The sequence below is a fragment of the Vigna umbellata genome, chromosome 8 (assembly GCF_029865625.1).
Source record: "Vigna umbellata cultivar VRB3 chromosome 8, Vumbellata_1.0, whole genome shotgun sequence".
Lineage (NCBI taxonomy): Eukaryota > Viridiplantae > Streptophyta > Magnoliopsida > Fabales > Fabaceae > Vigna > Vigna umbellata.
This window is the reverse complement of record NC_142172.1, coordinates 48320429-48333328: the sequence shown is the minus strand read 5'-3', so window position 1 is coordinate 48333328 and position 12900 is coordinate 48320429. Positions and strand designations below refer to the sequence as shown.

General features: G+C 33.2%; 2 protein-coding genes across 2 annotated transcripts; one reads left to right on the top strand and one right to left on the bottom strand.

Moving 5' to 3' along the window:
• Positions 1 to 264: 264 nt before the first annotated feature.
• Positions 265 to 4057, bottom strand: LOC124828684 (transketolase, chloroplastic). The gene is made up of 7 exons (XM_047302039.2): positions 3427 to 4057; positions 2819 to 2909; positions 2633 to 2738; positions 2235 to 2517; positions 1983 to 2131; positions 1735 to 1888; positions 265 to 1493 (listed from the first exon to the last, which is right to left on the bottom strand). The coding sequence occupies exons 1-7, from the start codon at positions 3904 to 3906 to the stop codon at positions 534 to 536; spliced, it is 2223 nt and encodes a 740-aa protein (XP_047157995.1). The 5' UTR covers positions 3907 to 4057; the 3' UTR covers positions 265 to 533.
• A 2788-nt stretch (positions 4058 to 6845) lies between these two features.
• Positions 6846 to 12194, top strand: COX10 (cytochrome c oxidase 10). The gene is made up of 7 exons (XM_047302040.2): positions 6846 to 7137; positions 9089 to 9218; positions 9395 to 9532; positions 9677 to 9810; positions 10309 to 10434; positions 10927 to 11030; positions 11598 to 12194. The coding sequence occupies exons 1-7, from the start codon at positions 6896 to 6898 to the stop codon at positions 11966 to 11968; spliced, it is 1245 nt and encodes a 414-aa protein (XP_047157996.2). The 5' UTR covers positions 6846 to 6895; the 3' UTR covers positions 11969 to 12194.
• The last annotated feature ends 706 nt before the right edge of the window (positions 12195 to 12900 follow it).

Genomic DNA, 12900 nt, shown 5'->3' with positions numbered 1-12900 from the left:
AGTTTATATTTAGAAAGAGATTAAGAAGAGAGAAGTATGTTAATCATAAATTAAATGTTAATCCCAGAACATAAATTTTAAATTATGTTAATCATATACATATACAATTATATGTTAGATCAACCCGTTGAACTAGTATGATCATTAATAGAATCATTAATCGAGTTGGCTTTCAGAACATTGCATAAATCTGGTTTCAAGAGTCAAGATTTATACATGTCTTGAACCCGATTCTCTTGATTTAAAGAAAATTAGAGAAAGAGCTAGAGTGAGGATCACTTCACTTATTGAACTACTTGACAGACAAAACTCACAAGCCAAAATAGTTGTTAAAAATTCATACAAGTTCATTAATTCAACTGATCCTTTAATGTAAGTGGCTCCTCGGACAGACAGTGACATGCAAGAGCAATCTAATCTTCCTTACTGTGGGTAAAGTGGCATCTGAAAAAAGAAATAATGTAAAAGTAACCAAAAGCCACCACTGAAAACCACAAGTTTTAGATGAGATCAAAGAAACTCAAGAAATTGATCTAGGAAAGTTCTTTGGCAGCAGCAATGACAGCTTCCTTGGTGAGACCAAACTCCTTGTATATTTTTCCTGCAGGAGCACTTGCTCCAAATCGATCAATGCCAATAGCCTTGCCTTTGCTTCCAACAATCTTTCCCCATCCAAATGTTGATCCTGCCTCAATGCTAACTCTAGCTGATACAGCAGCAGGAAGAACACTCTCCTTGTATTCCTCTGACTGCTCATCAAAAAGTTCCCAGCTAACAAAAGAAACAACTCTCACAGCTTTCCCTTCCTTTCTTAGATCCTCAGCAGCAGCAGCAGCAATTTCCAACTCAGAACCAGTTCCAATCAGGATAACATCAGGCTTGTTACCTGATGAGTTGTCTGAAATGGTGTAGCCACCCTTTTCAACTCCCTCTATAGAAGTTCCTGGAAGTTGGGCCAACTTCTGCCTTGAAAGTGCAAGAATTGAGGGTCTCTTCCTGTTAACCACTGCAACTTTGTATGATCCAGCAGTTTCATTGCCATCAGCTGGACGAAGCATCAGAATATTTGGCATTGCCCTGAAACTTGCCAAGTGCTCTATTGGCTGATGAGTTGGTCCATCCTCTCCCAGCCCAATGGAATCATGAGTCATCACGTAAATCACTCCAGCTTCACTCAGTGCAGAAATCCTTATGGCAGCTCTCATGTAGTCCGTGAAGACAAAGAAAGTTGCACAGTATGGAATGAATCCCGGGCTATGAAGAGCAATGCCATTACAGATTGCTCCCATTCCGTGTTCTCTAACACCGAATCTAACATTTCGCTCTTCAGGAGTACCCTTTTGGAAGTCTCCATACGATTTCAACAAGGTCATGTTGGAAGAGGCCAGATCCGCACTTCCACCAATCAGACCAGGAAGAACCTTAACAAGGGCATTTAGATTTTGCTGAGACAGATTTCTTGTAGCATCACCTGGGCTTTCAGGAGTGTATGTCTGCAAGTTGAAATCAAATCAGAAGGGTTGTCAATAATCACAAACAATTGATACAACTCAAGTTTTATTTTATGTTAACACTTTGAAGGCTATGCTTGAATGAAGATGCAGCTTGAAAGAGTAATGATTATAACAAATCATGGAAAAAATCAGATTTTTCCTAGTTATGAGGGCACCAGCATCATGCAATGCAACTATACTGATCATATATACCGCAATAGAAGTTTGTTATTTTACTCACAGGAAGTGCTTTCTCCCAACCAGCTGGTAATTCACCAGTAAAAATGGCCTTCAGCTCTGCAGCTTCCTCACTGTATTTCTTCTCATATTCAGCAAACTTGGCATTCCACTCAGCTTCAAGTTTGGGACCATCAGCGACATGGCGACTCCAATGTCTAAGGAAAAAAAAAAGTAAAGAAAGTTACATTCTAGATCTGAAATCTCATCATACTAATAGGAAACAACACATCTCTAACTCCTCATCCACACTTTTTAACGTCTTCTGGTACATGGAAAGGTTCGTATGGCCATCCAAGATTCTTCCTTGTAGCATCCACTTCTTTAGCACCTAATGCACTTCCGTGAACACTGTAGGAGTTAGCTTTGTTTGGAGAACCATATCCAATGGTAGTGGTTACCTGTGAAACAGTAATCACAGATGAAAAGAAAACTGATAAAATACCCCAAAGAAAAACATATCAAAATGCTTTGTTTTTGCTTCAATCATGTCATGTAACTAACCTTAATCAAAGTTGGTTTGTCTTTGACAGCCTTTGCTTCCTTGATGGCTGCACGGATTTCATCATACCCTGTATTTCCATTCTTCACCCAAATCACATGCCATCCAAGTGCTTCAAAACGTTGATCAACATTCTCAGTGAATGCAATCTCAGTGTCACCATCAATGGAAATGTGGTTGTCATCATAAAATGCAATAAGCTTCCCTAGACCCCAGTGACCAGCAAGTGAACATGCTTCATTCGAAATTCCCTCCATCTGACAACCATCACCCAATATAACATACCTGCAAGAGCAAATAAAGTGAAAAAATCTCATTGACAACACAACAGGCATTGCAAGGTGCATAAATCACAGTGTAGAGAGAAGGGTGTGCACTGAACAAGATAAAGTTTTCTCACGTGTAATGGTCCACAATCTCATTGTCAGGCTTGTTGAATCTTGCTGCCAAGTGTTTCTCAGCCAGTGCTAATCCAACAGCATTGGCAATTCCCTGACCCAAAGGACCTAAACAAATTACGAGGATAAGCAACACAACTCAGCAAAAAAGGCTCACTATGATAACATAAACTAAAGAAACATCTAACCTGTGGTCACTTCAACTCCAAGTGTCTCAAAATTCTCAGGATGTCCGGGAGTCCTGCTTTCCCATTGTCGGAAATTCTTCAGGTCTTCTTCCTATTACGTAACCCAAAAACAATACATTCAGCCATTGAAGATCGCATAACTTCAAAAGCTTTAAAATTATGTTTCCATCAAAAGTCATTTATTCTCGGGAATATTAAGATACATACACCACCTCACAACTTACCAAAAGAGTTAACAACAAATGCTATGCGAATTCCAAAGTACTCAAAACTGTTCCACCAATCAATTCATCATTATGTTTAGATACAGATAACAACATACATGACTTCAATTTTCTTGCACCGAGTCCAACGATTTTCACATTATCAATCAATGAAAAAATCATATCAGATATGACTTTTTACTATTTAACATAAAAGTTCACGAACTTAGCATATATGATAAAATGTGATCATTCATCTAAATTACATTGCAAGAGCAGAGTGAAGCAACACAATGTACAAATGCAGATAGCAGGAGGATCAAAATTCTCAGTCACAAAATCAAATCAGTGTGAATAGTAAAGGACTAAAAAAACTAGCGAAGAAATGAAAACCAAGGAACCAACCTGAACACTGTCATAGCCTGCAAGGTGAAGAAGAGCATATTGGAGCATGCAGCCATGTCCAGCAGACAGAATGAAACGGTCACGGTTGAACCAAGTGGGGTTCTTGGGATTGTACCTCATGACTTCATCGTAGAGAATGTGGCCCATTGGAGCACAGCCCATGGGGAGACCAGGGTGGCCAGAGTTGGCCTTTTCAACTGCATCAATGGCCAGAAAGCGAATGGTGTTGACGGATTTCTCTACCAGAGAAACCTCAGTGGTCTGGTCCAGTGTCTCAACAGCAGTGGCTCGAACAACACTGGTGGAAGCACCCCTTCTACGTGAAGCTGCAGAGAAAGTGGTTGCTTTGCATGGAGGATGAGACTTGAGGCCAGAGAATGATGGGAAGGAGAGTGAAAGACGATCAGAAGAAGAGCCATGAAGGTAAACAGCAGGGGCCAAAAGGGCCTGAGAAAGATGCAGAGAGGATGAGGATGCCATAGCTTTTAAGGTTCAAAAGTGGAAGAAAAATGAAAGTCAAAATGAGCCACTTAGGTGAGTGGCTGTTGAGTGTAGTAGTAGTAGTAGTAGTTGAAGTGATGAAAAAGAAGAAGAAGAAGAAGAAAGTGTTGATGATCTATAGAGTCCTTGTTCTTGCGGTCCACATGTTATGGACAATCTTAGCCTATGCTTCTGGCTATCTTCTTCCCACTTCTCTGCCTCTCATATTTTCTTCATAATTTCGAGGATAACAATTTATACCATCATATTATACTTTATTCCATCTTTTCTAATTTTTTAATAGTATATTCCCATCTTATTCTTCCTCTAAATATTTTCATCCTTTCCACAATAATTCATGTCTGCGTACATGCATCTAAAATTATTTTCCAACATTATTAATATTCTGGTCCGTTACGTGCTTTGGTTTGACACATGATAAATTCACAGGATAATTCATTCAAAAACTCATGAAATCAAATTTTGTAGAGCAAAGTAAGTACACGAGTCTTCTTTTTTTCAAAAAAATATATCCAATTTAAATGTAAAAAATATAATTAATTTTTAATCGATCATAAATCTAAGTAATTTTAATTTAATAAAAAAATTATAAAAACATATTAATAACATAGACTTTCATAGAGATTTAAATAAATTTTATTATTTGCTTAGGAAATACAAGACGTTGACATTTATACCTAAATAAACCTATTTAATTTTTCTTAATTAGCTAAACATATTTTCTAAATATATATTATGTACATCTGAATCAAAACTAAATAAAACAATTTAATTTGAATTTTTAAAGCGATAAATTTATGAATAATAATTTTATAGACTTTTTATTATATTTTTAAATAATTTTTTATATATAGTAATTATAAAAAGATATTGAGAATTTTATTTTTTTATACTCCATGTTTCTTTTGTGGCGTTTGAAATTTTATCCCAATATATTACGTACTATTTTATTGGACGTTATAATTTTTTTTAAAATTAAAAAAATTAATAAATAGATTATAATTAATAATAATATTAAACTATATATTATACATTTTATCTAGTAACATGATAATGAATATGATATAAAATTGATTTAAATATAAAAAGTTACAACATATTATTATACTATATAATAGAATATATATTTTTACATGTGTATATAAATGATATTATTAAATTCATTTTAACTCTGACATTAATTTACTTAAAAAAAAAGTTTGAGGTTGAATTATATTTTTTACCTCCACTTAAAAAATCTCCTAACAATGGAATTTTTAAAAAATGAATCTAGAGAATAAAACATTATTACAACATTCTATAAACATTAAAATATTATTACAACAGTTTTACTATAATTATTAAAACGGATAATGTTACTCGATCTAGTCTAACTCATCACGGGGTGGTTATTTAGTGAGCCAACCCAATCTGGCTCACTTATTAGCAAGTTGCAAAAATTCGAATTCGGCTCGACCTATAAACGGGTTGGTTCACTAACTAATTTAACTATAAGTTTTTCTAAAATAAAAAATTACAAATTTTTTAAATTCAAATATAAATAAATTTCAGACTAAAATAATGTTAAACTCTACAGCCAATTCAAAATAAAAAAAAAAAGACAAACAAATAAGTTTTTAATATTGATATTTTTTGTATCACTTGTTTATTTATAATATTAGAGTATTGAATAGATAAATCTATAATATTTTTTTCTCTTCAAACATTTTCTTCTTTATTACCATCTACAATATAATAAAAATATGCTAACAAATAATATCGAAATACAAAATAATTAAATTAAATTAGGTGAGTTGTTGAGCCAACCCGACTCACCACAGGTTCTTCGGAGAGGCAGATTCTAAGTAAGCCGAGTTGAAAACTAACCTGCATAAAAAAAGTTTCATTTTTTCAAACCCAACTCGGCTCAAACTCGTGGTTCGCAGGGTTGGCTAGCATATTACAATCCATTTTGACATCACTAAATTTTACAAACAATGAAAACTTTTTATTTTGAGAAAATTATAAAAAAATAATGTAAATCTACAATAAATAAATAATAAATAATGTAAGATGTTATAAAGTGGTTATATAAAATTAAATTATATTTAAAAATTAATTTCTTAAAATAAATTAAATTCAATACGAGTTATAATTTATCTAATATAAAATTTTAAATATTACATTATATTTTGTGTAGTTTTTTTTTTAGTTTCTAAAATTGATTTCATTTTCAAAATAAATTAAATTGACCAAAAAGATATAATTTTTTTATCATTATGCCACTTAGTAATTTGTATAAAATATGAAATTAAGTAGTCTAACAGCTAACTGAAAGTTTTGAGTTAATGAATTTAAGTGTTAGATTGATTAAATTTTACATATTGAATGAATGATAGGTGCGTCGAAGGAATTAGAAAATTTTGTGTTTTTATATAAAGAAAAAAGAAACTAAAAACAGAGTGTGTTTATCCTCTTTGTTTAGATATTTAGATAAGGAGAACCACAAATCTTCACCACCTATGAGTGGCAAATATACTTTTCAGAGATAACGGAAAAATAATAATTAATCACTTTATTTTCATAAATTTCTTCTTGCACTTACATAAATTTTGGATTATACAGTTTAAAATCTAAATTTTATATTTTAAAATATACAATTTATAATATATTTTTCATTTTGGATTTTATAATATACAATTTAGAATAACATTTTTTATATTCTGGAATACAAACAAATATACAAAACATTATATTCTGTACTGTATCGGAATACAAATTGATGGAAGAACATTGAAATTATAGAGGTGCAGGAAGAAATGGGCTCCAAAGCCTTAAGTAAGCCCCATTGGCCCATTATGATGACGAAGCCCAAATTATTGATCTGTGGTACTTCGGGGTGAGCCCAATTATTAAAGCTAGAAAAAAAGCGTGTGCTATGAACGTGTGAGAGTGCTTCTGGTGTTTTGGTTTCAATCTGGTGCAACCAATGATGTTGAGGAGGAGTTCTATATCCTCCTTCTGTTCCCAATTACTCAAATCTTCTTATTCTCACAACCTTAATTATGCGCGTTCATCTTCATCTTCATCTTTATCTTCCTCTTCGAATCCTCATCTCATCACTTCTTCTGCAACTGCACTTCATGTCTCTTCCAAAGCTACCACCGATTTTGCATCGTTGAGCCGCCACTATGGAAGGTGCTATTGGGAGCTCTCCAAGGCTCGTCTCAGGTCTCTTTTCCACCAATTCAACTCCTATTCATGCTTTCTTTGCGTTCTCACCTGTTGTTTTTTTTTCTTTTAATTGTATGTATCTGTGCAAATAAATTACTATTTAGATTTAGGATATAGAATTACGATCTCAATCTCCAAGAACATTAGAAGAAGATTTTGTGGACTGGAATCGTTTTGTTTGTAGAGGATATGAATTAGCCTCGTTCTCTGTATTGGAGATCCTCACTTTACCAGCAGCAGTAGCAATTTCCAACTCAGAACCAGTTCCAATCAAGATAACATCAGGCTTGTTACCTGACGAGTTGTCTGAAATGGTGTAGCCGCCCTTTTTAACTCCCTCGATAGAAATTCCCGGAAGTTGGGCCAACTTTTGCCTTGAAAGTGCAAGAATTCCCTCTAAGATATCCTAACTCTTTCTTGGCCTGTTGAACTATCATAGACGTATAGATATTCAATCTTGTAAAATTTTATCCTCAAGATGTCTAGTTCCAACAAGGGAGGGGTTTTGGAGGTCTTAAGTCTACTAGTCATATGTAAGTGGGAAACAATATTCCATAAAAGTCGGATTCTCATGGAAAACCAGTCTCACGAACCAGACATAACTCTCCTGGGATTAAGTACCTATGAGAACCCTATAACGAAAGTAATCATACTTGGACTTAGTACTATGGATGCGAGGTTTAATGAGTGTAATCGTACTCGTCCACTTAAGATTTCTTAGGAAGTAAGAGAAGGGAAAATATCCATCAAGAGATCTTTTACAATGGATCCAGGTATGTTCTTAAACCCTTCTAACAATATAATTTTGTGAGAATCATAGATTCTCAGGTCCTTATAAAATATCCTTATAAAATAGAGTAGTTTCTTGAATTGAATTGGAATGTATAATAAATATTTCATAGGGACCTTAGGATCTATGATTCTCACAAAATTATATCGTTAGAAGGGTTCAAGAACATACCTGCATCCATTGTAAAAGATCTCTGGATGGATATTTTTTTCTTACTTCCTTTGATGACTTTCTTGATGATATAGAATGTGCCTGGATGACTTTTTCTTCTGTCAAAGTACTTGCCTTTCTTTGTTCAGGAACATAAACTTTCTCATTCACAGAAGAATTGTAATGTAACTTCTAGGTAGCTTTTGAAATATTTATTAAAGTACCATAATATACCCTTAATGAAGTGAGAAGAGAGGGAAATGATTTTAATAACTCTACAACAATTCCCATAACTTTAATATATTTATAATCTAATAATCATCACATTAGAAACCTTCACATGGAAGTTATTCCATAAATTACATGTACCAATATTAGATTAAAATAATCTAACATTCTCCCACTTGGTTCATGTAATGACTTGAAGATTAAACTTTAAGTGCACACTATACATTCATTATCATTCATTGACTTAAGCTAGAAGATTCCTTCCATGTATCACAAATCATCTAACTTAACTTTAATGAAATTGTAGTAGATATCTTTAATCTCCTTTCAAAGATACATTTTGTCACTTCACTAAATAAAACAATAACGTATACCAGGTAATGTGAATGATAGAATAAACAGAAACATCTATAATAGAAATCACAAGTGTCAAACACTATAAGCATTACAACCATGATGTATATACATACACCAAACTAAATTGTTAACAAGGACTTATCCATTCTTTCAACATGGCCAATGAATGTCATGGGTGGTAAACCTGTAGTTAACGAATCTGCTATCATTAAATTTATAATAATATGTTCAATTGACACTCTATTTTTGTAGTTCCTCTTTTACTGATGAATACTTCAAATCCATGTGTTTTGTTCCTTTCGACTATTTATCATTCTTTAAAAAGAAAACCATTGTAAAATTATCACAATAAATCCTCACTAGTATGACTCTATTCTTTTAACAAACAACCTTTCTAACTAATCATTTTTAACTCAATTCTAGCATGCTTGTGGTTGCAACATCTGGGACTGGATTTGTCTTGGGGAGCGGTAGTGCTGTTGATTTTTCAGCACTTTCTTGGACTTGCTTGGGTACCATGATGGTTGCTGCATCTGCTAACTCTTTGAATCAGGTTGGTTCCTGGAAGAGAGGAGATTATCCTAATCTAAATTGTCTATTGTCATTAATTTGTTTTCTGGTTTTTAGTACTTCTGTTTTAGAGTGTAGGAGAATACAAGAGAATATTCTACAGTCTCTTAGATATTTTGTCAACACAAGATCTATTAAATATAGTTGTGTCTGTTTTAGGTGTTTGAGATCAATAATGATGCTAAAATGAAGAGAACGAGTCGAAGGCCACTACCCTCAGGACGAATCACAAAGCCTCATGCAATTGGCTGGGCGTCCTCTGTTGGATTAGCGGGTACAGCTCTGCTAGCAACACAGGTTTTGAAACAAATTTTGCTTACATTCTTCGTTGTATGCTTTTCTTGTATAACTTGTAACACTATGAATGGATTTCTTATCAAATGTTTGATATGCTTTGAGTGGAGAGACTTATATTGAAAATTTATGACAAGGTTATTCCAGACTAATATGTTAGCTGCTGGGCTCGCTGCTTCCAACCTAGTCCTGTATGCATTTGTGTATACTCCCTTGAAGCAGATTCATCATGTAAATACATGGGTGGGAGCTGTTGTTGGCGCTATTCCACCACTTTTGGGGTAAATTATGTACTGTTTATATACCTTCCTATGTATTGTGAACTTCAGAATGCTCGAGGAATATGTTACTATTAGGTTTTTTTTTTACTTCGTTTAAAATAAATCCATTTGAAGTTAAGGTTTTCCACACAAGACTGATATGGCGAGACTCAATTCCATTGCCAAAGAAGAATTTTATCTGATCAATTTATTGATTTTCTATTGGTTGAAGTATTAGTAGTTTAATTGGCACAGATTAATTGTAAAGCTTAACCCCCTGTGTTTGCTGTCTTCTACTTATTTGCTTGAAGGAATAGAAAATTGTTAGTCAAATGGTGTTAATGAGTGATATGTTGCAATTCAATACCTAACTACTGGAAAACGAGCTTCAAATTTTTGGAATTGGAATTAGTGTGTTATTGTTTCTTTATTAGTGTTATCTCACTTCATTCACCATGTGCATAGGCATGTACAGGTTTATTTTCTGCCCTCCATCACCTCTTTGTTATTGATTTTCAGATGGGCTGCTGCTTCTAATGACATTTCACTAAATGCAATGATTCTTCCAGCTGCTTTGTATTTTTGGCAGATACCACATTTTATGGCCCTAGCTTATATGTGTCGCAGTGACTATGCTGCTGGAGGGTATGCTCTTGTATCTTCGTTTGCTTATTGTGGAATTTTGATTCATACAACTATTTTGGTGTCCCCCAATTATATATTTGTTAAAGTTGTAGGTGTTCGTATTGTTTGTCTAGTTAATATCAAGCTAAAGTTCTTGCTGTTGTTAAACAAAAAGAACTGAATGACTCTGATATCAAATCCGATTCAAGAGAACAACTTTTTTTTTCCGAAGTTATGGGGACCCAATCACAAATTGAAGTACAAGGATCAAGACAGTTTTTAAAAGAAAGTATAGAGAATCACAAGTTAATTTTTCCAAATTTATATTAGCATTTAGCTTACAAATTACTTCTTTTTGTGCCTCATTAAATATGGACCTTGGTACATTGATTGCTGCATGTGGTGGTGAAATAACCACACTCTTAATATATTTCTCCTCCAGTTACTTATTTCTAAACTATGTACACTATTCTTTACATATTGGCATGTGTGCGTTTTGTGTTGCAAGTTTAGGTTTAAGATGTATTCTCTTGCCGATGCATCTGGGCGGAGAACAGCATTGGTGGCCTTAAGGAACTCTATATATCTAATCCCTTTGGGGTTCTTGGCTTATGATTGTGAGTTAAATGTTTCCTTTCTCTAGAAACACTTGATTGATTTTTTTTTTGTTGAGACTTTTAATCTTAATTTTGGTATTGATTGAATGCTTTGGCAGGATACGGATGCCTTTTAAATCTAATCTGTAGTAGAAAACTTCTCAAGAAATCTTTAAATAAAGTTCTGCCCTTTGTTGTTTACAAAGTTATATGTATTATTGAATATTTTGTAATTTGCAAAATAAAAAAAAGTATAATTTTAAGCCAAACAAGAATATACCTTTCAATCTAAGAATTTTAAACCTTTTTCGTCTGTGGACATGGGGTCAGACAGAAAAAACTGACAATATATTCAGTGTCTTGTTCTGTTAAATAACTTTTGATGCCTGTGTCACTGACTTGGCCAAAAAGCTGAAAACCTTAATCCTATGTCAAGAATCTATTAGAATGAGGATATACAATGATAATTTATGGTAGATTTTAGTTAAAAAGACTATTGAAATGGTAAAATGTTTTCACTCTCCCTTTAATATGAATTTTTTTGTCGTAAGGAGAATGTTGACGGTCATGTTTCTGCACCTTGAACAGGGGGCGTGACTTCTGAATGGTTTTGTCTGGAGTCCACGGTACTTACACTTGCAATAAGCGCTGCAGCATTTTCATTCTATAGAGACCGTACCAGAGAAAAAGCAAGGAGAATGTTCCACGCTAGTCTCCTTTATCTCCCCGTGTTTATGACTGGGCTTCTGATTCACCGTCGCTCCAATGGCGAACAATTCTTAGAAGACAATGCAAAGGGTTTTGTGAAATCTGCATCTTCTGGGGAAGCATTAGAATTGGATGATAATAATGATAATCAGAATATCAAGGCCAAGCGTCCATATTGGACTGAATCACGTCCTCCTGTAGCATATGCCTCTGTTGCTCCATTTCCCTTTCTGCCTGCTCCTTCATATTGATAACTATTTTCTGGGCCAAGTTTTGTTTGGTTGATTTGAGAAATTTATTGAAACGGTATTCTTATTGGTGTTTAAGCTGTTAACCTTGTTTAATGTTCTACACCATGAAAATTGCAGACGCATCTGTGATCTGAAATAAATGAGAATTTGCTTCCCGAACAGTGTATATACAACAGTGTATATACAATCTTTTTTTGTTTTTTTTATTTCAATGTTATTCTTTTGCGATTGGGTGGATAAAACTTGCTTCTAATCTCTTATGTCTTTGTTATCAGTTCTCAATCCAAACAATGACATTTGAGTTGTTTCCTTTGTTCAGTAATATATTTATAGGGAGCATTATTTATTGCTAGAAGATATCTAAATGTCATTGTTGAGTTCAAAATTTGTGATAAATATATGAAGAACTTTCTTACTGTTAATTATTATATTTAAAAATCATGATTTTGTCTTTAAAATATGTTTAACTAGATTAAGGGAAAGATAAAGAAAAAAAATGTGTATTCAAAACATATGATATTATAACTCTTAATAGAAGAAAAAAAGTATGTATATTAAAGAAAAGTTAAATTATACTCAAAATCTATTTATAAAGTAAAGTTCAAAAGAATAATGATATTATATATAATTATTAATTATTTAATATAATAATATTATTTTTTATTTTATTATCAAAACTTAAGAAAATCATGGTTGAGCAGGTCAATAAACGAACACTCGCAGACTATATACTACAACAGCCTAAACTGAGCTAATTATCATTTCAGAACACAGTTCTTATTACTTTTTAACAAACAAATCTGTACAGTAATTTTTTCATAAAATTACTTCATCTATTATTATATGATTTTTCTACGTATACAATTTTACTTCTACTTTTATTTTTTAAATAATCGTTCTCTTAAATTAAAATAATTATCTTACTAGTTTTA

Coding starts and splice junctions, on each gene's coding strand:
- LOC124828684 (XM_047302039.2), bottom strand. CDS start 3,906: ATGGCATCCTCATCCTCTCTGCATCTTTCTCAGGCCCTTTTGGCCCCT. Junction 2,739..2,818: donor TGGAGTTGAAGTGACCACAG/GTTAGATGTTTC, acceptor TAATTTGTTTAG/GTCCTTTGGGTCAGGGAATT. Junction 1,494..1,734: donor GTTGGGAGAAAGCACTTCCT/GTGAGTAAAATA, acceptor TTCAACTTGCAG/ACATACACTCCTGAAAGCCC.
- COX10 (XM_047302040.2), top strand. CDS start 6,896: ATGATGTTGAGGAGGAGTTCTATATCCTCCTTCTGTTCCCAATTACTC. Junction 9,811..10,308: donor GCTATTCCACCACTTTTGGG/GTAAATTATGTA, acceptor ATTGATTTTCAG/ATGGGCTGCTGCTTCTAATG. Junction 10,435..10,926: donor AGTGACTATGCTGCTGGAGG/GTATGCTCTTGT, acceptor TTGCAAGTTTAG/GTTTAAGATGTATTCTCTTG.